Below are 27,252 nucleotides of genomic sequence, written 5' to 3' on the forward strand. Positions count from 1 at the left end.
AGAAAGAAAAAGCCAAATTGCAAAACTTTTATACTTAAGGTTCATTCACTACCATGCTAAAGGCCTCTCAGGACTCATTTCCGTAACCCTTAGGCTGACCCACATGAAACTACCCGTCTCTGCTGAGAAATACCAGTCTGAGACTGGCCATTTCACGTAGCTCAACCTCATTTAAATCGAGCCGATGGCTACGATTTCTTTCGGCAGCAAGATGTTTCCAGTCACGTCTGTTTATATTATAAACAGATGTCCCAGTGACAAATAGGTCCCACTTAAAAACATCCCATGCGTAAGCATCCTGAAAACCATCTCTTCTGAGCGTTTGTCACAGGGCTGGCTTTTCCGGCCCCATCTCACTCTGTGCCTGTCCCACGATTTCATCATATGCTGATGCTTCAGGGATGTCACCCACTGGTCCAAGGCCACTGCTAGGAAAGTCTTTCTGACTCTGAAGTCAATTTAGCTGGTTCACTCAAAAAGGCCAGGACTACACAGCAGACCTGAGACGGGGTCAAAACATTTTCCTCCGATGATTCGTTCCAGCGCATTCTTTTCTGTCTGCTGACCCTCTCTGTGCTTCTGGGTATTCCATGCCCAAGAAAATAATAAAGAATGAAGAAACAATCTCGCTGAGGACACTGAGCAGAAAGGAAAGCATACTATCCAGATGGTCCAAGGTACGGCAGGTGACCGATTGATGGCGCATGCTTCACTGCATTCAAGGTTTACAGAAGCCCCTCCCAGCCCACCCCACCCCTTCAGCTCCGCAGAGTCTGTTACAAGGAGCTGAGATAAAAATAAAGCTTTCGTACAAATTACATTTTTTTCCAGTGAATTACTTTTGCAGTAAAAATAGCTGCTACATAAATCCCTCCTGATCTCTGAAAAGGAGTCGCATATTTCCAAAAATAGTATTCTTATTTTAATCACACAGAATAACTCGGGGCACAGGAAGGAAGTTTGGCCAGGAGAGGCGAGCTGCCGGGGAAACACGGTGACACCAAAAAATAAAGTACATTTGTATATAAACGGCTGTAAGGCATGCACAGAAGTGGAAAACATATACCATTTGTCAAGAAAAATACTGCTTTATAGCTTTTACTTTACAATGAAAGGAGAAAGCAGAGAGGTCGGATGTACCCCAGATAATAACATTAAGTTTCTTATAAAAATCCAAGTATACAAAGTCCTTGCCAGATAGTCATCATGGCAAAACCAAAACCAAACAAACAATAAAACAAAACCCAGGGATGACCCCTTAGACCTTGTTCCTGTAGGTATATTAGATGAAAATAACACACACAACTCCTCAGTCTGCTGCGTGGGCAGAGAAAACCTTTGTAAAATGCCGGATGCGTGTGCTACTGAAAACCAAATGGAATAAAATATTGGATGTCTGCATTCTTATCTCAAATACAGTTATATAATTATTTTAAATTACAATATACAATTTCTGTTAAATAGAGCTGTCAGAGGATTTTGATAACAATGATAAGATCACAGTAATATACACACACTGTCTTCTGACATGGCAGGGTCGCAGGCTGGCCTCCCTCCCGCCCGCAGACAGAGGGCTTTCCCTTTTGCTGCTCCTGGTTGCAACAGGCCAAAAAGTCATTTCCATGTCTGCCTTTCCACCTGCGTTCTCCCCGGAGGTCCTGGACAGACAGACGCCCCGCCGCACGGCCACGCGCAGTCAGGGCGGCCCCCGGCCTCCATCTCCACCACGTCCACTAAAGTCGCTGCCCAGATGCAGGTTGCTCTGCCACCAGGGGACACCTTGCTAAAGAGGCAGGATCTGGGATCAAATGAGGCCACTTCTCCGCGACCTTCCCGGACAGGAACAGGTTCCACCTTGCCTCTCCCGGGTCCAGGGAGCAGCTGGTCAGGCTGGGCTTCCGGCTCACAGTCCCGGGCCCGGGCCGGCTCAGGGCGGTGCCAGAGACCTCAGTCCTCCGTGTCCGGCTGGACGCCCAGGATGGCGTGCAGTTCCTCGGGCGTGAACCCCAGCAGGTTCTGGAGGTCACACACGAAGCGGTACACGTAGCGCTTGCCCGACGTCTTGTGGATGATGTTCTTGTCGTAATAGTAGCGCAGACCTCGGCTCAGCTTCTCGTAGTTCATCTTGGGCTTGTTTTTCCTCTTCCCCCACCTGCGGGCCACCTGTGGCGAACAGAGGTGGGAAAGAGTTAAATTCGCCAACTCAGACAGTGACCAGTGGCTCCCTGACTGTGATTCTGACGCAGGCTCATCTTACAGAGCCTGCCAACCACCCAAGGTCCACGGAGGCTCGATCCTTTTAATACACAGGCAAGGGCCACCGTGTCCCTCCTGGGCTGTGAGGTCCCTGCCTCGGCCCAGGTCTATCTCAGTAAAACCTCCTGGGGAGCCAAGGATTCCCAACCAGGAGGGCCCGGGACAGGGGACAGGGAAAGGCTGGCATCACCACCAGCTGGGGTCCTCTCTCTGAATAGGACTCTGAGTCTAGTGGCCTGTTCATGGCCTAGTGCTTGTTTCCCAAGGGAACTGGGAGGTGACAGACATACTCCACAGTGCCAGAGACGGAGGGCTCCTCTAAGGCTGTCCGCACACATCTGCCCACAGCCTTCTGCACCAGGAGCCCTGGTCTCAACCCTCCAGGTCTGTGGCCACCAGGAAGCTCGAGCCCCACAACGGGCAGATGTGAGTTTTCTAAGGTACTTGGGGGGAGCCTCGGTGTGCAGCGTCAGGCTTCTGACCGGACATCAGAGCAAGACCAGGAAGCTGGCCCAGGGTCCGTGGACAGAGGCCCCTACAGGTTATCATTAGAGCGAAGGCTCCAGCCGAGCCTTGGCTGTGTGCAGTGGATCTGAGGAACGCTTTCTTGTGCTCAGGGAATGGAGTCTGGAACAAGACGTGATGAATCAGGTTCTAATGTCAGGGATCTCCCAGGTCATACCTCATCCGGGTCAGCAAGCTTAAACTCCCATCCGTCCCCTGTCCAGCTAATGAACGACTGGCAAGACTTGTCTGAAAGCAATTCCAGGAGAAACTGCCACAGCTGGATGGGTCCACTTCCTGCGGGGAGAGGGAGATGGACCACACACTTCCACAGACTTAAAACAGACGCTCCAGCAGCCCAAGGGACCCCACTGGCCCAGCTGAGTACTGCAAGCAGGTGGCACCCAGTGTGGCGGGACATCGAAATGCTTTGATGGGATGAGGCTGGACACCAACGGGGGCTGTCCCTCTACACCTCCCACTTTGGAGAACAGGGCTGCTCTTCCCTGGCTGGTGGATTCGCTTTGGGGAAGAAAGTTCAGGGCTACTAATCTGGCACGCACGATCCTCACCCTGTTGAACTGTTCTCTGGGAGAAGTTTGAAGGCTTATTTCTACAAACACCCAGTGGGGCAGGGTGCGGGGCAGTGGAAGGGCCATTTCATCATGGAAAGGGAATGCTGTTCACGACGGTGGGTACATCGCTCAAGAGAGGTGGGTCTGGCAGCCACGTGGGTGGCCCCCATGCCTCACGGCCTGCCTGCAAAGCCCACCTGGCAAAGAGCACTTCAGCTACCTTCTTTCTCAACCGCTGTTCAGAACCGACAGCCTGGAAGCCCAAATCCTCCCAGGCCTGGATTAAAGGCGTGGCTGGAAGGCCAGGGCTTGTCCTGATCACATGCCCGTGGGGGGGTGGGGGGGGAAGGAAAGCCTAGGTCTTTGCTCCTACGCCGAGCCTCTTCCCACCAAATATCATGCCTTCAAATGTAAAAGGACCTCGTGGCACTAAGGATGCGTGTCTGGAGCCAGCGGGACGCCTGAGTGACTGCCCCAATCTCGGCAGCTGCCCCATCTGAATGGTGGGCTCACAACACCCCCATGCGGGCCACCCTCGACCACAGACCACAGGCCCAGTTACCCACAAGCTGGCCGTGGGCATGGGTCAGCAGCATTACTACCAAGACAGGAACCCACTGGGCGTTTCCCTGCCAGGCCCTGAACCTTCAGATAGGAGAGCTGCCTCAGGTTTACACAGTGCGTGCATTTCACACATAGGCGTGGCTGCTGTGGATGGCATAATCCACGGTTTGTTTAAGAAGCTCCATAGGGTTAAATCAGCACAACAGATAAGTACACATGATACATACGTACATTTCACTATCACATATTTTACTATTTTATGAATAAACATATTTATATATGCTTTTCTTTTAAAAGAACATACAAAGTGATAAAAACAAAAATCTTGGTATTTTTCACTCCAGGACTGGAAATACCTACCTGTTCCTAAAAACGGCTCTAATGTCCCCTAGCCTGAACCGCTCTCACCCAAACCTGAAAACTCAAGGCAGAGGCTCTGGAGGCAAGGAAGGGAGGACACCGGCAGGACCGGAGGTGGCCAGCGCCCGCGCGGCAGCGTGCATGTTGGGAGGTCCTGCAGCGCTGAGTCAGGCCGCGGCCTCCGCCTGCCCTCTCCTCCGCCTCCGCACCTCCAGGCGGAGGGCGTGGCACTGGGTCCGCCTCCCGGGACCCAGGGCTGCCCCAGCCAGGCCCTGGACCCACGGCGGGCCCCCTGGAGACACCCGACCCTCTGGCACGTGGGGGGCGGGCCGGAGGGAGGGCGGGGCTTGGCTCACCTGTGAAGCCGGCCAGCACGGCCGCAGGTATGACCGGTTTGCCCTGCTCGGCCGGCTCGCTCCGCTCCTGGATGTAGTCCTTGAAAGACATGGTCGGCGTCCGGAGGCACAGCGCCGGGCCGCAGTCCTCCTCCAGGCTCTCGAAGGAGGGCACCCGCTGCACGTCCAGCAGTGAGGACTGGCTGCCCCAGCACCGTGGCAGCGAGTCGGTGCTCTCCGAGCTGTCTCCGCCATTCTCGGGGGAATCGTGGTCCTTGGGCGTCCCTGGCGAGACAGCCCAGCACGTGCTTTGAGTCCCCAGGTGTGGCAAGGGTCCAGTGTACTGGGTAATCACTAAGGGCGGATCTTGGGCATGTCTGGGGCATCACCACCAACCACCCACTGCAACCACCCACCCTGCAGGTGCAGAGTCCGTGGGGCCCCTTAAAGAGCTTGCAAACTTAGAGGCCTGCTCCTTAGGACAGGCACAGCCACAGATCACAATGTATCCACAGGAGAATGGATCAAGGATAGACTCAAAGGTGGAATGCCACACAGCAATGGAAAGGAACAAAAGGCTACAGGACGGATGGAACTCAGACATATCAGCAAGACAGACTTAAAGGAAAACATGTGGTATGATCCCATCTATGAAGAACGGCAAAATCCAATTCCTAACAACACAATGAATGACTGTACACAGGTGGACACGCCTGCGCAGATTCCACCTGTGTTCAACCTGAGGATTGTACACTGTATGTTACATCTCCTGGAAAAGAAACCTGTCACACTCTTACACCATCCTGTGAAATGTCCTGTTGGGTGGGGGAGTTTAGCCTCAAGAGCAGGGACTGTGTCTTGCTGGCTTTCAGGTGGCACTGCACCGTCTAGCCCTCCACGAGCACTCCCTCCCTGTCTCCAACACATCAGGAGCCTGTCACTGAGCACATGAATGTCCTCTGACCTCCTTCTCCAGGGGCTGAACATAGGATGCCTTTATTAAGACGCCACAGCACTGGTGAGTGCAGCTTATCAAACCGAAGCCTGGTCAGGGACACTCCGGGTCTTACCGGAGCTGCTGGTGAGCAGATTCAAGTTGGAGCCCGGGAAGTCCTGGCCCACAGGACAGTAGTTGACACTGACAGTGTTGAGCCGTGACTTGGGGAACATCTGGAAGTCCTGCTCGGAACTGAGCACGCTGGGAGCCACAGACGAGGGACACGTGCTGTCCAGGAGGCTGCCTTTGGGGTAATTCTGTGTCTGCACTGAGAACTGAGCCTGCTCCACACCAAAACCTGGGCAGAAGGATGGGACGGCAGAGCTGTTAGTCAGTATCACCACGACAGCCAGCCCTGGAGCAAACCGCAGGCGGCGCTGCCCACTCCAGCTCTCTTGTAACCCCCTCCCACCAAGCAGTGACCACAGGACCCGGCCTCCACAACGGCTGTGTCGACTCCCACGTTCAGAGCAATGAGGACAGCTCAGAGGCCCTGTGCCCACCACCCTATTTACACTAGGTTAACCGCCAGTGACCACAGATGTCAGCTCGCCTCTGTGAACTGCCTGGGCCCCCCTGACCCATGGGAGACACTGCAAGCCACTCACAGGACTTCAAACTTTCTAGTGGCTGCATTAGAAAAGAACCAGGGGAAGTTCTTTTCCCATTTTAATTGGCCTAAAGTATCGATTGCCTTTTTGATATGTCAGCAATATGGTATGATCATTGGATTCTATGTTGTCCTATACTAAGACTTCCAAACTGGTGTGCACCGCATGCTCATGCATCTCTGCGTGGGCCAGCCACACGTCAACCACTCAACAGAGGTGTGGCCACCCGGGGACAGTGCAGAGCTAGGCCGCCCTGGAGCTCCCATTAGAGTCCAGGTCTACCAGGAAGATGCGAGACAGAACAGCCAGACTGACCTAAGGTGTTGCTGTTAATCCAATGAGGAACTGAATTGAGGTGTGAATTTTCTTCGTACTGATCTTCTGTCTTTTCTTGGGTTTCTGAAAAATAGACACAGGAGACGTAAGACGGCAAATGCAGTGAAACCAGGCAAGAAAGAGCTACTTTCTGAGCCCCATGACGTGGGTGACCCAGAATAATACGTGCATCTAGCACCCCGCGGTCCAGCCCACTGTGCCCCGTGTCTTCTTCGTGTGACTTTCAAAACTCCGGTGACCGCAAAACATTTTCCTGAGAACATCAGTGAGTTTTCCAAGATCAGTGACGTCACTGGCAAAGTTCAACCAGTGCAGAGCTGGAAAGATCCGGAACGTGTATTTACTTTACTTCCACACTCAAGAAACACCTGGACGTCGGTGAGGGGCTGGGGCTCTGGGGATTAATGAGATGGATGTGGCTCCTGCCCCTGTGAGGCTCAGGCCCAGAGCACCCAGACCTGGAGCCGTGGCCAGGGCACAGCAGGCCCTCAGTGCAGGGGCAGGGGCGCCCAGGAACTTGGGAAGGGTCTGCACTCTGCCACACTCCTTTCCAGCGACACCAAGTAATGGCAACACAGGTCCAGCTTGCCAAAAAACAGGTTCACCCAAACCTATAGACCTGCCCAAGTTCAGAGAAAACTTGGGGATCTTTTTAAAAATAGGACTCCCTGGCCCTCAGACGTCATACCTAGAAAGAGCGAGTCGAATCCCAGGCCTTTCTGAGATTCTGAGTCTCTAGCCGATGTTGAAATCTTATGTGTTTAAAATTCATTAAGTGAAGAATGTTTCCCCAAACTCAACACTTGCTTGTTTTCTTATAATTTTTGACTTAACCCCTATTACTTTTTTTTTCTTTTTAAGCAATGCATTTTAAACACCGGTTAGTTCTGAATCGCGACTTTCTCAGTATTTGGTGAGGTCTCTGTTGCTCAATGGTCGGCTTCTGCAAAATCCTAGCAGGACAGACGTGCAGCCATCGCTTGCTTGCTTAAACAATAACCCTCCTCCTCCTAAGCGAGTTCTGTGCAGCATTTCCTCTGGACTTGGGAAATTTACCGTGCAAGTCACAGCTCATCAGAGGGCTCCCTGGTCTTTTGGAAAGGCGGCAGGGGAGCTGCAGAGCTGGGGAGCCCTTGCCCGCCCACCGGGTTGCTGCCTGTGGCGCCACCTGCTCCGCGCTACGCGCTTTCCCAGGTGGAAAGAAGACCTCGGGTCGCCCCCACGTGCTTGACTCACCGGGGGTGTCGCGGCAGTGCACGCGCTCACCATCGCCACGGCCACCCGGGCGGGAGCGCAGTGCCCTGCTCCCGAGCCTCCCTCTCCCCCACAGGCCTGTGAGCCCTGGGCGGTACCTTTGATCATCTGCTCCAGATGCTCCCAGAGAATGTCACCCACAAAGTCAGGCGCCAGCTCCAGAAAGCGCTCCTTGCCCAGGTCACACAGCACCTGGCCGCTCATGCCAAGCCTCTGCAGGTTCACATTGACCAGGCTGAACTCGCTGGCAGCCCAGAGGAGCCACTGGCACACCTGCTGCTCGCTCCACAGCCAGGGGTCTGCGAGGGAGGGTGAGGCATGAGGAGATGCAGGGACAAGAGGAAAGGGGGGACCAGGGGGGCCCAGCACCCACCCGAACCCACGAGATGAGGGAGACACGCCGGTGCCCGGCAGGCGAGTTCTGGGCTCCGACGACCGTGCCTTTAGGTGGGCTTAGGAGTGGGGGCAAGTGTGCAGGCACTGCGTGGCCGCTCCTCCTAACACCCCTACTCCCCCAGTCAGGATCCAGCACCCGCCGTCCGCTGGCCCTCCACCCCTGGGTCTGCCGCTGCGACACCCGGCACTTACTCTTTGGAATGCCAAGACGCCGCCGCTCCTTCTGGAAGCCGCTGAAGGTGGCGGTTAAGGCCTGACTCATCACAGCCTTGCTGCAGGGCGTCAGCAGAGGCAGCTCGCAGCTGGCAGAGTCTAGGAAGAAACCAGGGCAGGTAGGGCCTCAGGCCACACCAGGGGACTGACACAGGGACCCGACCGCAGGACAGAACAACTCTGATCCCAAAGCTGGACACAGTTCCTTAAAGGAGTGAGGGTAATCGTGGGGCTGGGGATGCAACTCAGCTGGAAAGCACTCGCCTAGCACACGAGAGGCCCCGGGAACAACAAAAATAGCATAAATACAAATAAAAATTTTAACTGAAATTGAGAAATCAGTAGGTCTCAGAACTACTCTCACCAAAAAAAAAAAAAAAAAAAAAAAAAAAAAAAACTAAACTAAAATAAAATATTTTCCATTTTGCAAAGCTTCACATGCATAGATAAAATTATGTCATTTAAAATTTTAGAAAAAGGTGAAACTGTACGGTGTTTGGTCAAAAGGCATGAGGAATTTCACATGCACAGTGGTCATTAAACCCAGCAGCAGGCGGGGCACCCGGCATGATCTGAGGCAGAACCGTGAAGTGGGCAGGCCTTCAGTGTTAATTGAAAAACAATCTTCTCTAGATACTCTCGAAGTTTCAAGGATGATAAATGACAGTCATGTGATGTTGTGCTAATGCAGGCATATGCTTTTAATTAATGTCCTAGGCTGTATCTTCTAGCACCTTCTTCACATGATAAAGCAGTGGCTGGAATGCTTGCAGCCAGTCCCTGGATTAGTCTCCGAAGAGACATCATCGGCCGCTAGTCCTCTAAAAAGAATAAGCAATGGTACTAAGAACTACAGAAACCAGTCAGATGGGTGGAGATCAACAAAAATAATCTGTCCCCAAAACAGAGGGATGCTGGTGGAAATTTAACTAATAATGTGAGTCCAGACTTAGAAGTTAGGGTGGATGTTAGCGTCTTCTGTTTTATGCAGGTTTTGTTGAGGAGACCCAGGAGATGAGGAAGTGCTGGCTGGGGCTGGGGACACCCACTGCCCACCACAGAGGCTCCCCTGCAGTGTTCTGAGAGAAGCGCACAGGGGTGCCGTCTGGTCAGATTCAAAGGCCTGGGGATGCAGCCCAGAGGGGGGACCACCTGCACCCAGTCCTGGGGAAAAAAAGGAGAACTGTCTTTTCCCAGGTGCAGGCTCTTCATATCAAAGGTTCCACATGTCACCCTCCTTACCAACTGGACTACTTAAGAAATGATGCACCATTTGTCTCCAGTCTAAGGAAGAAATTACCATGAGAAATAGAATCCAAGCCCGTGGGCACTTCTTGGAGTGTTTGCTCTTCATTTAGAGAGGGGAAAACCGCAAATAGGGACCCATCAAAGGTGTCGAAGGCTGGCTGGCGCTGCGGAGACAGATGCAAAAGAAAATGGAAATGCAAGAGGAACTTATTTAATTACCCCCTTTAAAAGTGGTCCATGGGTGATCTTACTGATGCACCCTGATTAAACCGGCAATTATAAAGCAACACACGCAATTAACCACTCAGTACTCAGACTTCCTAAGAAGGTCAGAGTGACCCGGGTGATTCCATTTTATTCTGGATTATTTAATTAACCTCACAGGATCAGAATGACAGGGAGTTTATTTTTGTGGTCGAATCCACTTAAATTAATAAATTTAAAAAAAATTTAAAAACAACAGAATCTTGGGACAACGCCAGGAGGAAATTCAGAGACCCCTTCTGCAAACACCTGTCCTTGTTAATGTGGGGAAATTCAACCAGGCAGGTGCATAAGAAAAATAACCGAATAAAAACTGAAAATCTAACCATTACATTTTATCTTTGGAAGCATTGGCTTTGAAATGTTTCCCATGAAACAATTTAAATGGAAGTAGAGAAGTCTGTCCTCCTCTGGTTCCAACAGTTCAGAAAATAGTATAACACATAGAAAAGATTTCTTAAGGTTTCATTTCATAAAAGTATTATTAAAAAGAACCACCCACACATCCCTAATCAGAAGGATTTCCGAAGGAAAGAGGTTTAAAGTTCAACTACCTACAGTTTAGGGGAGAGAGACGCGTATGGACAAAAAACTCACACTGTGCGAGTGGTCCTCTCCTGGAGCGCCATGCAAACACACGGGCTTTAATGGAAGACACATTTCTAAGTAACAGATAATGTCTTCATTGTCTTGCCTAACTTGTTGGGGGGAACGTGAAGAAAGGTTCTATTTTTCCAACATATTCTGGAAATCCCATGTTATGTGTAACGCAATGACCCATCTGTTGAGTCATCAATAAAAAAATGTGTAACTCATTTACAAATAAAATCAGTTGTGGGCTTTCTTTTCAGAATGCAGGACAGTGAATGACGCATTACAAAAGCAGGCAGGCAGAAGTTGGAGCCCAGCCCCCCCAAAGCCCCAAACCCCGCGAGGTGGTGAAGGTCCTGACTGCTGGAGTCCCAGGAGGAGAAACAACCACGCCATAGCAAAACACTCATCCGGAGTCATAAACAACTTCACGGCAGAGCTAATTTTGGAGAAACATCCCATAGATGTTAAAAATTCCCACTAACGTTGCCCAAGCCGCTAACAAGTGCTTTTCCGGACTGTAAGTTCTTGTTTTAAAATCAGGAAGCCAAAGAACAATACAAATCCCTGCTTCGGATTTCAACACATAAATTTCAGCAATGACTACTTCTTCTCCAAATCCAGAGACCTCAGATGCATCATCAGATTCTTTTAATTCATAGAAGGATTTCCTTAGGGGCGTTGGTTGCAACTCAGTAACCATAATCTCTACACCACTTCTGCCAGGCTAAAACACCACACCAAATCACACATGAAAACTCGCTGAAATTTGTTGGTCTTCGTAGTAACAGAAAAACCTGTGCTGACTTCTGGCTTTCGGCGCTGTATCAGGCAAATGACCTCACTAGTGATTTACAAAAGAAAATCAACACACCAGAGATAACATCATCCTCACGCCAGACACAGCTTTAAGGAGGCCAACCTTAAAATCACTGCTTCCGAAACGTCCTTACTATACAAAAACAAGCACACCTTGGCACCTCTCATCTGGAGAAAGCAAACGGGAAGTTTCCAGTTTGGGCTACAGAACGTTCCCAAAAGGAATAGAAGAGACACGAACCATGTTTCCACAGTGGAGAAGACTCTTTCATCTTTAACCTGTTTTGCAGTTTCCATAGGCCGATTTCTCTGCACCAGGGAGACAGGCTCCCTGCAACCTACTGATGGAAGCAGCAGCAGCTGGGGCTAATTCTTCTTACCGCTTTCATAGCAGTTCACAAACAGCCTTTTCACCCCAGTAGATAAAAAGGCAGCACAGACAGCTCCTCCAGCTGTCAGACTGAGAATCACAGGGCTGTTTCACCTGGAAGGACCCAGGTAAAATGAACTACAAAGGCCTCACTAACCATCTTCTGGGATGAGGCCAATATTTTTTCTCCTAGAGATGGAGGTTTCTAATTTGTAAAATATTGTAATTAAGACTCACTCACTCACCTTGAGTGTCCCTCGAAAACTGTTAGCCACAGGGGCCACCTGGTCCATATTCTTGATTCCAAAATCATTCATCTTGAAACAGAAAAGGAAATGAAGAGTTAAAAAGGCCGCAAATGAAGCACATTTAAAGAAGCCATCCTTGATTCTATAGGTAACAGGTAATTACACCTGGATTCTTATTTAAAATGCTTTCCTCCCAAAGGTCTCCAGAGGAAAGCATTTTCTCAAGTTAGGTATTTAAATAATAATGCTGATTGCCCACTGAATTCCTCTTAGACACGATTCTCCAGATTAAGGCCCTTTCTGGCTGGCTGGCACCTCCACATTGGCTGGGAGAAACTTTCATGCTTTTCAATGACAGGTAGTCCTGCCTGTAGGGGCACAGTCCCTTCAACCTGGATGGATCCTGAGGGCAGCTGCAGCGGGGGTTGCCTGACCAGGCAGCTCCCAATGGATCCAGATCTGGAAGAGCACCCTGGGAAGGAGTCTCAGAAACTCTCCTCTTCTCCCTAAGGCTCTCCAAGATGTCGGGAAGTGCAGGCCCAGAAGGGGGATAAAATGGAGAAGGGGAGACCAAAACCTCTTGCTGTCCCAGGATCCTCCTGCTCTGAATACAGAGTTCAAAACATTCCTGCAATTTCCACAAGTGGTAGTAACCCCAAGTAGGGATCAGCCTCGCTGGCTTTGACAGTTGGGCTTACAGGAGACCTTTGCTGACCAATATGGAGGCCCCCAGCCAGGTGTGGCTACTGGGTACTTGGTATGGGGCTCCGAGTGTAGGACACATTCAAGAATTCAAAGATTTAGGAGAAAAAAGGAAAACGTCTCAATAAATGCATAAATGTAAATGCATAAATATAAATATAAATGTCTTTATACTGCATGCTTATATAATATTTTGGATCTATAAGGTCACTGAAATGTAATGAGATTGATGTCATCAGTTGTACTATTTAGTCTAACATGGCCTTCACCTTGAAGGCAATCCTGTGGGTGCTCCCACCTGTTGCAACTGGGAACTTGAACTAAAATTACTGTGCAACTGACAGAACTTTCTGGAGGCAGCAAGCGGCCTCTTTATGGTCAACATTAGGGCTAAACCAGATGGCTCAACAATGCCGACACCCGATGCACACATACACCTTGGCTAAAAAGACAACAAAGGTCGCAAGAAGTGCTGGAGGAGGCTGCTATGAGCTCAGAGAAGCAGATAGGGTCACAGGCGCCAACTCCGCCAAGGAGCGAGGCAGTAAGCAATAGACTGCGGGAGCACAGGCAGGGGACCTGCTCAAAAGTGGCCACGCTTGCTCAAATCTCCACTTGGTGCACTGTGTCAGCCACATTCACTCAGGAATCAATATTCACTGCTAATGATGGCTGCCATGGCAGAATGCACAGTCACCAAGGACTAAGCCCCACAGCGGACCACCCTGTGTCGCCACCCCCTCAGGCCTCCGCATTTCTAAGCAGATGCTCTACCTCCTTCAAGAGAAGGCTCTGAGGCCCGGCAACATGAATCACTGGCCTGGGGCCACTTGGCTACTATGGGGGCCAGTAAGGGGCAAGAACAGAGATCAGGTCCAAAACCACTCAAGAATGACTACGTCTGACAGAGCACACAAAAGTCGTTAGGCAGGCCCTTCTCACCAGCTGGGTCCTGGGAAAAGATCTTTAACTCAGAACTTTATGTCTCCAGGTCAGTCAAAAAAAACCGGTGCCAGACACTGAGACAGTTCGGTCATCCCTCCAGAGCCCCCCAGCACGGCACTTCCTTGTCGTGGTTTGGTCTACAGACACCTGCTGACTGAATTCCATGTTTTTTAGCTTCTGAGATGGACAGAGAATGGATGCTGAGGGCCAGGGAAGCGCTTTGCCAGCTTTTGTGTACAAATACCAGGAGAAAAGGCAGCCCAGCCTACCACTCCCACATGAATAGCTGTAATTACCATCTGCAGAATAGGATTCTTTTGTTGTCCAGCTTTTAATGAGTTTTGTAAAAAAAAAAAAAAAAGTAGAATTAAAGTGCTCTACTAAATGGTTTCAGGCAGACACACAACTCATCAGCTTTAAGTCCACTTATTCTACTCGACCTGCTTGTTCCAGCAGACAGGCCAAGTTGCAACATATAAATCAATTTCAAGTTTAGATCCTTTGAGGGCTGCCATTGGCTGCTGCTTTTGAACCAAAAGGAAAAGGTGGGGGCTGGGGGGAGAAAAAGGAAAGAAGCCTAAGGACGGAAAATGGTTAACTGTAAGGCGAGGAGAATTTGCCTGACAACAGTGTTCTTATTGGAACAAGTGATCACTTATGTAAGATCAGAGCACAGGTTTGTATGTAGGTATACTTGGCGGGTGGGGGAGAACCCTGAAACACTTCTGCTTCTGGCTTTGGAAGCGATCAGTTTAGAGAGAGGAATGACTAATCCCAGAAATGAGGGTTTGACTATTTGCCTGCGGGACGCACGGTGTTCACATTTACTGTACTGAGATATTACTCAGAATTTTAATAAAGCTTAACGTGGAGATTGATCTCCGCGATTGGTGGTGGTGTGGGCAGGCAGATAACGCAGAGGTGCTTCCACTGTAGGGAACAAACATAATCTCTTGTTGGTGAATTAAAATAAATTACTCCTATCTCCAAAGAGGGCTGCTCACTCCTTCACTTTCTAAATAAGCAGCGAGTCAACTACTATTTTGGGCTACCCTGAAACTGAATACAGGCGAGTACACCCCTGCGCTTAGGGCGAATCTAAAGACAAGAAATAAAACCACAACCCAAACGCACAGGCAATCGCTGTTACCCCTCCATCCAAAGGCTCCAAGGCCAGGAAATGAAGGCGGCCCCGCGCCTGCACGCCCCACCTCGAGAGTGCCCCGCGCCGGCCTGGCAGGGCGAGGGCCCGGGCGGCCCGGACGTGGCCAGCAGGTGACACGTTCCGGCGAGCCGCGGCCGCCCAGGTGTTCCCGGCGCCCCGATCCTCCGCGGCCGGCGCCCTTCCAGCCGATCACCCCAAACCCAGGGCCACCTCGGGCGCGCCCTCCGGCCCCAACACCCTGGGCCGGAGCCAGTGCGCCGGGACGCGCCCTGGGCAGGAACCCCCGTCAGGCCCGCGTCTCCTTCCGAACACAAAAGCCAGGGGACCGGCTCGGAGACCCGGGGCAGCGCAGCCCCTCTGCGTGGCCCGGCCCCACCACCCCGGCCACTCGGCCACCGGAAAAGGAGTGCGAGCGGAACTCGGACGAGCGACCCCCAATCGCGCCGAGCCGCCGCCACCCGGCCCGCGGCACCCGGGACCTGGCCCTCGGAGCCCGTCCCCGCCCAGCGTGCGTCCCTCTCCGGCCGCTCTTACCGCGCTGCTGCGGCAGGGCCCGCCGGGCGGCGGCTGCGGTGGCCGGGTGGACTGCCGGTGCGCGCCGGGCCGGGCAGGCGAGGCGAGGCGAGGCGGGCGCGGGCCGGGCCGGGGGCGGCGGGCGGGCGGCGGGGCGCAGGCTGGCTGGGGCCGCTCCGCGCTCGGCGCCGCGGCGGAGGAAGTAAGCGGCCCGGCCCCCTCGCGGCGCGCTCTTCAGGCGCGGGGGGAGGGCCCGGGAGGGGACAGGGGGCGGGGAGGACGGCGAGGGAGGAGGGAGGCGGGGAGCGAGCCGGCAGGGGCGGAGGAGGGACGCGGCGGAGGGCGGCTCCTTCCGGCCCGGACGCCCCCGCCGCTGTCACCAGGCTGCGTCCCTCGCCTGCTGGTCCCTGGGCGCGGGGACCCGGGGCCTGGCCCGAGCGCGGGCGGCCGGGCGCCCTGGTAGGTCGGGCGAGAGGGGTGGCCGTGGGCCAGGCCGCAGCGCCGCCGCCCGCGCGCCTTCCGGATTCCGCAGGAGCCAGGTGCCGGTGCGGGTGCTGGGGGCGCGACCGACCCGGGTTGGGTAGTGAGGCCTCTGCCCTGGAGCGGGCCCACCTCGCACCTCCGAGGGGACCTTGACTTGTGGCCAGCCCATCGCGAGAGGACTAAGGTTATAAACGTGCAGGCTGGGCCCTTGACCGGCACGGGAGGTCGTGGTGCGAGCCGCGCTGCTCCCGGGAAGCCCCTGCCTACGGCCTCCGCGTGCGTGGCGCCCCCTGGAGCTGAGCCGGGCCTTGACCGAGCTTTCTCCGGGCGGAGGGCTCTGCCGGGCACCTACCTTTCATCATCCTACTTCTCCCAGGCCTGCTAGTCACCACTTTTCTAGGGAGCGAACTGAACCTTCGAGTAAATACCCGGCCAGGTCATCCAAATGGGAAGTTCAGAAATGAACCCCGTGTGCATCTACCTCCCAGACCCACGGTCAAAACCGCCAGCCATACTGTGGTTTCCATTTTTACCGGAAGGCACTTGAGTCTATGGCTAGAAACCTGTGCATTTCCTGTTTAGGCTTCGGTCAGATGCTTAGTGTTTAGCAGGGACCTTTCGATTTCTAAGATACATGTGAAATAGAAACACCCAGCTTAGGCAAGGCCTTGAAGGACCACCACACTGGGAAGGTGAGGAAGGCCCCAGTTTCTCTGGTACCCAGGGCAACCCAGTTTCCATGGCAACTCGGGATGGGGTTCAGCCCTAATAGAGATACTGTTGCACTGGAATGTTTCTCTGGGTGAAGGTCTCCAGATATCTCAGCTGCATGGATGGAGGCAGAGTCTACCCTGCTAGAACAGCCATGACTGGGGGAGCCGATGTTTCCTGGAGATTGGATCATCAGACCTGGATCAGAGAACAGGAGAGGTCAAGAAGGAGCTCTACAAATGGAATACAGATCCATAGTGTGTTGCCATGGAGACATGGAGCATACGTTGATTAAAAAAAAAAAAAAAAACTAGCATCTCTCTCTCCTCAGGTCAAAATGTGGGAAACTGTATCAAAAATGACAGTGGTCGGAACCCCAATGGCAGAGCTGAAAGGTTACCGGTGGGCTCTCCAGAGGAAGCTGGGCCTGTTGGCCACCATCGTCCGTGCCCCACCACGCCCCTGCCTACTCCTCTGGCCTGGGTGCTACCTGGTGGCCAGTGCATAGGGGCTCAGGCAGACACATACTCATGTTACCATGGAGGACCCTGGTTCTGGGGCACATCAGGGTTCCTTACATTTTTTTTTTTTCCTTCCTGCACTTAGTTGGTTTCCTAGTTACTCAGCAGAACTAAAGCCCAGCCTGACTGAAGTCTGTGATTATTCATTGACTATTATGGCACGATTCACAAGGAACATGGGGCCGTAAGGTAAATTAAACCTAATAAAAGTATAGCCCTTGTGCCTGGAGATCAAAAGTCATGGGTGTTAGGAGGACATTGAAAGCCAAGTAAGCAGCTGAGGGAGGGAGACTGCATGTGAGGCAAGTCCAACTCTTCCCTTAAGCAGAGGGGAAGCGTTACAAATACTGAGTATCTCGAGAGCAAAGTGCAGGTAGAGTTCTTTAGAATCCAAACACAATTATGAAAAATTATTAACTTCCCAAGTCATCCTTTTAAAAAACGGCACCAATAAGTCTCCTGAGAAGCTCATCTGCATTTACTGTCAGATCCAAATCAATGGTCACACATGGTTCACGGTGGTTTCCAGTTGCAAGTTAAATAGACGTCATTTAGTCTGAGGTGTATCATTTATTCATTCAGCAAACACGGGTGTTAGATACTCAGAGGACAAAGATGAGTAAGACTTAGTCCCTGCCTCTGAACAAGTAGAAACAATGTACATGGTATTGTAAAAAATCACACACCGGAGTGAGACCTTTGGTGTCCTGTGGGTGGGAAGCTGGGGAGGAAAGAATGCACTTAAAGACAGAGATCATTTATGTATCATCTGGAGCGTGTGTCTGGAAGTGGAGGCTCTTCTGCTGATACACGTGGGGTTACAGAATGGACAGTCAAGCTTTTTAACACCACCGGTCTCCCCAGCTCCCCTCCCATCCCCTCTTGTTCATTTGCTGTGCCTGGTTCCTGGCACAGGTACCAGGAATCCCCGGGAGAGGTGGGCCAACTGACTGCCTTCCAGCCTCCCGACCAGGTGGTCCTGAACCGAGCAGGAGCGAGAGAGCGGCCCCGCTCTTCTGTAAGGTGCTCAAGCAGCAAATACGGTCCAGGCGTGGGGGTGGGGACCAGAGGCTCTTCCAAGGTCCCTTCATCTCTTCTGCTTGCTGGCAGCCTCTCATTGTCCCTCAAAGTCCCTGGGGCTTGAAAATGGAATAACTAGACAGAGCCTGCTGCCTTATGGTGTGAGGCAGCTGTGATGCCAGACAGCTGGGGTCAGAGCCCGGCTCAGCCTTCCACTAGCTGTCCCACTGTAGGTGCGCCCAGGGCAAGCGACCGAGCCTCTCTGGCCTCTTCCCACCACAGTCTATTAATGATTCCTAAGCACTCAGAACAAGGCCTGGCACATCTTGCAGTCTTGTGTGATAAATAACAGCAGGTCCGCCCACCTGACCGGAGGGCTTTGTGTCTGCCTCTCCTGAGTCCCCCTCCATTATTCCCTGCTCCACACTCAGGGCAAGGTTTGGGTCCTTTGACTGTGAGTTTCTTGTCTTTGGTGGTAAGAGACCAGGGAACGAAACACTGAACTTTAAAACTAGGAACGATTTTAGAGAGTAGGTAAGTGAGGCTAGCTCTTGTTTTTATTGATGCGGAAACAGGCCCAGGAGGATTGATTCTGTGTCCAGGGTGGTGGCTGTTTCCTGGCAGGCTGGGCCCTGCTCCAGGCTTGCTGCCCCAAGTCCACCTTTCCCCACCTGCTTTCCCTTATAAGGCAGTGTTCTTGAAGTGCATAAGCCACCTTGAAAATCCTCCGTGATATTAAACTGCTTGGTGACGTGCCTTAGGCATGTCTGAGCAACCAAAACCATGCTAGTGACCCATGGTATTCCGTAAAATTGATAATCCCTAAATAAATGTGTCTGAACTGAGTCAGACCTGCACAGATATATGATTTTGTACATGTGTGGGTTTTTTTTTTTTCTGAATCACAAAAATAATCCCCACATGCATTAAACTGAATGAGGCTCAGAGCATGAACTTGGTTATTCTGCAAACTGCAGAACCGTAACACTGAGAGTTAGTCATTACAGCATCGGTCTCGCTCTAGCAAATGATTAGGGAAGGTTCATTCACATGCCACTTCTGGTGACAAAATAAACTCTGGATTAAAGTGTAATCTGCGTTAACGGTGAAAAAATGTAACTGCCTTAAGCAGGCACGTGAATAAATCATTAAGAAAGTGGAGTATTCCTGCCACATTTTTGAGGAACGGCTTTCTTGCTGCTGTGAGACGTAACCCCACTTCTTACCTATGTGATTTTCAGTGTGTCTGTTTCAGACCCATCAAGCTCTCGGTCCTTCTTGTTCACAGCTGTCGTATGAAGTTACCTGTCCTCAGGTGCTCTGCTCCAAGTTACTGCTGTCTCTACCTCTAAATGCCAAAGGTCACCACGCTCTTTTTGCACAGACTGGGGGGAGTGGGGCAGGAAGAGGAGGGTCAAGCTCCACTTTCCGCTCTCCAGGGAGAGGCACCAGTCCTCATCTTCTGGAGCTGCTGGGTTCCCTGGCGAGACACCCCTCAGAGCATCACACTTGCCTAAACTCTGCTGCTGCCATCTTGAAGTTCTTAAGACTCTTCCAACGAGAGGCCCGTCTTCATTTTGCATGGGGCCTCACAGGTCATGCAGTCAGCTCTGAGCGGTTGTACAGGCCCTGCCGTCACCAGTGCACAGGGGACAGGGCATGACCACCCCTGAAGGCAATCTCTTCTGTCTCTTCAAACTAGGCTTTCTTGTTTGACAGCAGGAGACTAAAAGGTGTGATTTAAAGAGTGCAAGTATTTCTCTTTGGAATTATTAATATTTTTCTAGAAGTTGAGGAGCATTGTGTTTGTGTTTATGTACGGATGGAACACACCCTTGTTAAGGCACAATTCACGCACCACAATAGTGAGGTACATCTTGGTTTTTCCAAGCGACTATAACAAAATTCTGGACTGTGTCCTGTAGCATGGATCTGGAGAATTCCCAGAGGTCAACATGTTAAAGGCTGAGCTCTCAGCTCAGTCTATCGGGTAGAAACCTCTAGGGCTGAGGCCTAGCAGAAAGCGTTAGGTCACTTGAAGGGAATGGTGGGAGGCGAGTCCCTTTCTCTTTTCATGTCCTGGTCATGGGGTGGGCAGCTTTGCTCTGCCACATACTTCTGCCGAGATGGGCTGCCCCACCACAGGCCCAAGGCAACAGAGTCAACCGACCGTGGATGAAAACTTCCCAGTGAACCTTTCCACTTCAGGAGTTGATTATCTCAAGTATTTGTTATGGTAACAGAAAACTGACTAACATGCTGGGTAATTTATAAACAAAGGAAATTTATTCTTACAGTTCTGGAGACGGGTAAGTCCAAGCTCAAGTAGCTAGCAGCTTCAGTGTCTGGCGAGGACCTGCTTCCGAGTTCATCGATGATGTCTGCCCCCGGAATCCTCACATGGCAGGACCCCCTCGGGCCAGCCCTCATGATCTGCTCACCTCCAAAGGCCCCTCCTCTTAACACCATCCCCTTGGGGATTAGGTTTCCTTTTCCTCCCTTCCCTCTCTTTCTCTTTCTCTTTCCCGTTCCCTTTGTGTGTGTGTGTGTGTGTGTGTGTGTGCTGGGGACTGAACCCAGTGCCTCATGCTCACTAGGTAAGTGCTGCACCACTGAGCTGCACACTTGTTTTCAATATATGAATTATAAGGGGCTCACATACATTCAGACAATAGCAATCCCATTGAAGGACACAAGTCAATGGGTTTTATAACCTGCGGGGATAAAGGCAACCGTCACCCTGTTCCACTTCAAAACATTTTCATCATCTCATTAGCCCCATTAGCTGTCGCCCCACCTCCCCTCCAGTCTCCCAGCCCTAAGAGCCAGCAGTGCACCTCTTTCTGCAGCGTGGAGCCTGGTGGGTGTCTCCCCTGGGGTCATGTACGGTGGTGGTCTTCTGTGATTGGCTGCTTTCGTCATTGAGCACACGTCTGTTCCAGGTGCATCCGTTTTAGTCACTACTTCACTCCTGTTTATGGCCAACATATATTTTTATTGTACCGAATTATCTGATTTCTGTTTGCAGGTACATGTGACATTGCTGGTGTATGGTGACAATCCCTGGTGTCCTTTTCCTGAGTGGAAGAGGCAAGGTCACTGTGGGCAGGTGGCCTGGGGCAGCATGAGCTTTGCTCAGGCCCCAAGTGTCCTGCACAGCTCTGGCGGGCACAACAGGGAGATGTGTGATTTTCAGATGCTTGGCCACCACCATGGTAGCTATGTTGGTGGGGAGGAACTTGCTTGAGCTTGCACATTGCCTCTCGGTGACAAAGGGAGCCTGGCTGCACCTAGCCAGGGTGCCTTCTGCTTTCTTATTCAAGTCCCACACTTAGGCAGTTGTGTAGGAAAACGAGCGGACCATTTCTTTGCCAAGAACCACCTGCTCTACTTCAGGGGGAAGAATAAGTGTCTACATTTAGCAAGTGACTTTTCATGTGATCTTCAATTCCAGCACTACTACTAATTTCTAGAGACTTCTAAACAAAGGGATCCTGTCAAAAACATCAGTCATTGGCGCTTTCTCCCCTCGGGACTCAGAGGGACACCTGAGCCCTGTAGGGAGCCGTGGGGCCTCCTGTCTCTGGGTCTCTTTTCCCCCAGCCCCCTGTGCACCACCATGCCAACCTCTTGCCCATGCCCCACACATCCCCCTGAGCACCAAGCAGGCTGCTTCCTCTGCTGCTCCCTCCCTAGAGATGGCTCCTCTCCATGCCATGTGACTCCCCCTCACCTTCACTACATGGACAGCTTTGGAGGGTTGTCCCTGGCTCCCTGTCCACAATTTCAACTCATTGGACACAGCATGAAATTTTTTTTCTTAAGCGTTTATCATTATTTAATGGTTAATTAAATCAATATTTAATTAAATTAGCATTTTAATTTTTTCCTTGCTAATTCTCTGTCTTCCTAGCGTGTATTCTACCCCATTAGGGACAGAATTGTATCTCGTTTTGATCATTACTTTTCTGCAAACCTTAGAACAATTCCTAACATAGCACTTAAGGTGGGTCTATTGAAGAAATTGTACTAATTAATTCTGAGGATGGATGTTCATCACTTTTCAAACAAAAATGTGAAATGTTTGTTAGTAACTTTGAACACATATGTTACAAGTTTTATCAGCTAAAGAGATTCAAATAGATTGTGTAATAGCAGTCTTAGTCTGTTTTCTGTTGCTATAACAACATACTTGAAACCAGATAATTTATTTTAAGAAGAAGATGAAGAGGAGGAGGAGAGGGAGGAAGAAGATGAAGAAGAAGACGATTCCTCAGCTCATGGTTCGGGAGGCTGGGAAGTCCAAGCACCTGCACCGTGTCTGTTCAGCACCTGATGAGGGCCTTCCCGCTGCACCATAACATGAGGAGGGCGTGGCTTGGTGAGACAGAGCAAATGTGCCAGCTTGGGCCCCTCTTCCTCTAAGTATAAAGCCACTAATGTCATCCTGGGGACTCCACCCTCATGACCACATGTAATCCTAATTGCTTTCCTAAGTCTCATCTCTAAATACTACCCACATGTGAATTTTGGAATAAAATTTCCAACACATGAACTTTGGGGAGACACATCAAACCAGAGTGATATCTTTTATAATACTTTGCTGAACTGATAAAAAAACTATGGTAATGACAACTCCACATTTATCCAGGGCTTTGTACTTGTCCTAGGAATAGCCTTCTATGTCCATGACATTGCTCTTTTGGATAGTGTGTGAGTTGGCTTTGCAGAACTATGTCCAAATTCCTGACAAGAACGACTTAGAGGAGGAAAAGTTTATCTTGGCTCATGGTTTCCAAGGTCTTGGTCCATGGTCAACCTACTCCATTGCTCAGACGTAGTCCCCAAGGGCACGCCTCCAGTGACCTGCTCCCTCCAGCCACGCTCTACCTGTCTATGTCCAGAAGTCTGTTCAGATTAGTCATCCAATAAATGGGTTAATCCACTGATGAAGTCAGAGTCCCCATGATCCAATCTTTTCACCTCTGAACGTCACACCATTCCCTGGCATGTGAACTTTTATTGGGGGGGTGCATTAGGGGGTGCAGAACCAAAAGGTAACAGTGCATCCTATCTCCAGTGTATGTGACTTGCCCAAAGCCACAGGGCAAAATTCCAGAAGATTTGGAACTAAAACCTTTGGTATGATTTAGAGGTTTTCCCACTAGAACAGGTTGATGACCCTTTGCCTGTGTGTGGCCACTGCCATGTGAAAAGTGTCTCTTAGACCCCAGCCCGGCCCTCGCCCTGTGATAGGCAGAGCAGGTGCTGTGAGCCCGGCTCACCAGTGACATGTGGTTGGTGACTCAGCGGCTCTGCAGCCTGGTTGGCTGAGTGGAGAGCCAGCCCTGACATGACAGTGGACAATGAACTGAGACTTCAAACGCCAAGCATGTGACTCCTTTGTGCTGTGCAGAAGGGAGTGCAGCTTGGCCTTGGCATTTGACGCTGTAAGGTTGTTGGTTTCATCACTCCAGAGCCACCCTGAGGATGCATGGAGGCCCTGTTTTGAAACTTGGCATAGGCGTAAGCCTCAGTTGTTTGGGCCACGGGGACAGCAAGGGAACCTCGCCTCTGCCCAGCTCGTATCCTACCTTACACTGGTCAGATTCCCTTCTCTTGGCCTGCAAAGTAAGCGTCCACAGGGCCAACAGTGCATCCCCAAAGGGGGTGGAGTCGTGGCTCCCAAAAGATACATGTGTGCCCTAACCCCTGGTACCCACAATAGTGATCTTATTGGAAAAAAAAAAAAAGGTTTTGTAGCAGGGAAGATATGGTAAGGAAGGTTCTCAAGATGAAGCCACCTGGGTTATCCTGATGGACCCTAAATCCCAGGGAGAACAAGAGAAGGCCACATGAAGATGGAGCCAGGGACTGAAGGGCCCTAGGACACTGGGGTCACCAGATGCTAGAAAGGGTGAGGAGGACCTCTCTTGGCCCCTTCAAAGGGAGCACAGCCCTGTGGACTCCTTGGGTGCAGACTTTAGGTCTACCCAGCATTGGGAGAATACATTTTTTGTTTCATTTTAAGCCCCTGAGTTTGTAGCAATTTGTTGCAGTGGTTACAAGAAAACTAGTACAATGTCCTTATGGAAAGTGACCCTATGAAGGAACTCAAGATGGCCGACGAAACCGGGGCGGACGTCCAGAGGTACAAAGCAGCCTAGGACAGCGAGGGATCTTATCACAGAAGGATGAGTAAACTGAAAACCTCAGGTAAGGAGTGCAATGTTGAAGGAGGCCGTAACTGTGTCTTTGACGTTCTCTACGTGAGAACGAGCAGAAGGGAGCTAAAATTCTGCTTCAGCCAGTGGGGCAACGTGCATTTTATGGTGGCAATTACATGTTGGAATGGTAAATACAATCTTGGGGTGAGTCACCGTCTGCAATTCATGCAGAAAAAAATCGCACAAAGATTAAGTGCTTACGAATTCAGATTGATTACTCATTAATGAGAGTGGCAGAGGCAAGAGGTCCAGAAGGACCAGGAGGTCAGGTGGCTCTGCTGCTCTGCCCTTTCCTCATTCGCACGGCCGGGTCTTCTGGAACCCCTCACCTCAGAGTCCACACCAGTCCCTGTCCCAACTGTCATCAAGGAAAGCTGGCCCCGTACTCATCTAGCTGGGGACCAAAAGTCCACCAACAGCCCCGTGGCTGGCAGGGATCAGACTGTCCCCTGGCCAGCCCAGGGTCACTGCTGGGTCCTGAGAGCTCCCTAGACTCTATTCTACTGGGTGCTGGAAACTTCTGCTTTCTTCATGCTGGTCTTCTAGGTGGGACTTCTGCCTTGGTCTCATCCCTGGCTGAGATGTGTCCAAGTCCTGCTCTCAGGGACAGGCCACACAGTGACCACCCACATCTGAACCACACTGGGTTCCTCCCAACCCATCTGCTGGTCTGTGGGAGGGTTAACTAGACCCCAGGGTAACCTCGGATCAGTCCTGGACCGTGGGGCGCAAGAGTGTCAGAAGCAGGGAAGCCAACCAGGTGACTGTGGCAGGAGAAGGGGCCGAGGCCAGGGCAGTGGACCAGCAAGTTCATGAGGTGCAGGCACGGCTTCCCGTCTCAGGCCCACAGCTGCGGTCGACAGCTTGCTCCAGCCATGGCCTCCGGAGTTGTCTTCATGTGTCCTCTTCCTTCACCCGTAAACCACCAGCAACCCCTGCAGGCTCCACGTTATCAACCCAGACTGTCCTTACACTGTCCTGTCATCGCGTCACTGAGCTGGGCCATGCAGCGGTCCCCAGCTGCCCATCACCCTCTGCTGCACCTCCTGCAATTCATCCTCTATACAACAGCCATCTGATCATCGAACAAGTCGATCCAAATCATCTGATCATCGAATCAATCAATCCTCCTCCTCCAAATCCCCAGAAGGCATCTCTCCTCACAGAAAATAAAGGGCAAACTCCTGAACACCCCACTCGGTGGGGCCCCTGCCCCTCCCCGCTGCCCCTCCCCCTTCCCTCCATTCTTCTCCAGCTCGCCAGCCTCTGCCTGCTGCCCTGCTTTCCCCAGTGCCTTGGCTCTTGCTGTGGCCTGGAATTCGACTGGCCTTTGCAAGGCTGAGTGCTTTTCCTCACAAGTCATGTGTTGTGGCCGCCCTTTCCCACCCTGTGTGAAGGAGCCTCTGCTTCCCATCACTCTCAGCTGCTGCCAGTGCTGTTCCCAGTGGTCATTGCTCCCAAGAGGCCTTGTTAATCCAGCTGCTTATTTCCTTTTATTATCCCTTGCCACATGCAAACAGCTCATTGGTCGTCAGGGTGTCCCAGCTCCCTCAACAGCAGCTGGAGTGTTTCCAGCGTCCAGGGCACACCTTCACTGAGTGACTGGATGGGCAGTGAATGAAACTGTCCAGACTCACGGCCTCACTCCAGTGCCCCCACCCCCAGATCTCTGTGACTCCTGAGTTTCTTATCCAAAGCGCCTTCTCCTGCTAACCCACTTTGGGTCACCTTTAACCCTGATAAGCATGTCATCGAACAAACAGTGACTAAAGCAAAACCTCAGTGTGTCACTAGGACACTCCCTTTGAGGTGACATCCTTTTAGGGATGGTTAGCTCTTTCTCTGTGACTGCCCATGAAGAGAGCGGGCATTGTGCAGAATATCCTGCCTGAGAGCAAATAACATCGGCCACGCTTGGCTTATCAGCCTCCTGGGCAAAGCCACCTGGTCACACTGACACAACTTGTTTTCATGAAATCCCGGTGACTCCGGGGCCTCTGCTTAGCACTGTGCTCCTGCAAGAGCAGACATGGTGTGTCCACTGCTGCCCACATGCATGCTGCAGACTCATGTGGCCTCTGTCCCCCGTTGTCATGTGCTGAGACACCCCCAGAGCCTGCAGGCCAGGGAAGGGTGCCTTTCAGAGCCCTTGGTAGAGATTCATCCTCTCAAAGGAAGCAAACGGGCCTGTTCCTCACACAGAACAAAGCTTGAAGTAGCATGTCCTAGAGAGGCCACACAGGTAGGGGCTTCGGTGGGATGCAAGTTCACGGTCCTCTACCAGCACAGGAGGAGAAGGTGGTCAAGGCTGGTTTGACGAGTCAGGGACATTGGGACCCGGGCTTCTCCTGTCTGGCTCTACCTGCGTCCCTCTGGCTGAAGATGGCTCCGCCACCATAGTCCACCAGAGAGGACGTGAGGGGGACAGTGCTGGTCACGGCTGCACGAGGCGGAGCTGCCCACTCCTGTTGGTCTGGACTGAGCCAGGTGACTCCGTGCAGCTGCGAGGGAGGCTAGGAAAGGTAGTCCAGCTAGACGAGTCTGCTGAACCTGGCCACCAACAGCACAAGGGAAGTCCTGCTCATCCTCTGAAAGAACGAGATGTGTCGCTCTTCCCAGGTCACCGGCCAGTCGGCAGCAGTGGAGGCCAGCGTCTGCAGGGGCCAGGCATCCTCAGGCAGCTGTGTCTGGAAGGAGTCGCCTGGATCCTCGCTCCTCGCTGTGAACTTCGTTGGCAGCCTCGAGTCTCTCTGTTCTCACTGATCTCAGGGGCAGGGCGGCCTTGGGGGGCTGCTCCCCTCAGGCTCCCTCCCTCTGATGCAGCAGCCCAACCCCCTCCCCAACAGGTCCCTGGGAGGATGTTGCCTCCTGCTGAGGAACTCTCCAAGCCTCTGCCCTGCTCTGAAAATAGACCTCGACCACTTGGCCTGGCTTTCTTCTGTCCTGCCAGCGTTTCCTCCCACTCTGCCCTTCTCAGCCTCCCCAGGGGCCCCAGGAGCCACCCAGGGAGGGGCGAGTGAGTGA

General features: G+C 51.9%; 1 protein-coding gene across 1 annotated transcript; it reads right to left on the bottom strand.

The window, feature by feature from the left end:
* Nucleotides 1-568: 568 nt before the first annotated feature.
* ETS2 (ETS proto-oncogene 2, transcription factor) lies at nt 569-15,440 on the bottom strand. Its single transcript, XM_079100804.1, has 10 exons — nt 15,288-15,440; nt 11,939-12,010; nt 9,702-9,813; nt 8,381-8,500; nt 7,891-8,091; nt 6,518-6,601; nt 5,665-5,889; nt 4,616-4,879; nt 2,939-3,057; nt 569-2,163 (listed from the first exon to the last, which is right to left on the bottom strand). Exons 2-10 carry the CDS (start codon nt 12,008-12,010, stop codon nt 1,948-1,950), a joined length of 1,413 nt encoding a protein of 470 aa, XP_078956930.1. The 5' UTR covers nt 15,288-15,440; the 3' UTR covers nt 569-1,947.
* Between the last annotated feature and the right edge of the window lie 11,812 nt (nt 15,441-27,252).

Source organism: Sciurus vulgaris (genome assembly GCF_902686455.1).
Source record: "Sciurus vulgaris genome assembly, chromosome: 10".
In the NCBI taxonomy this organism is placed as follows: Eukaryota; Metazoa; Chordata; class Mammalia; order Rodentia; family Sciuridae; genus Sciurus; species Sciurus vulgaris.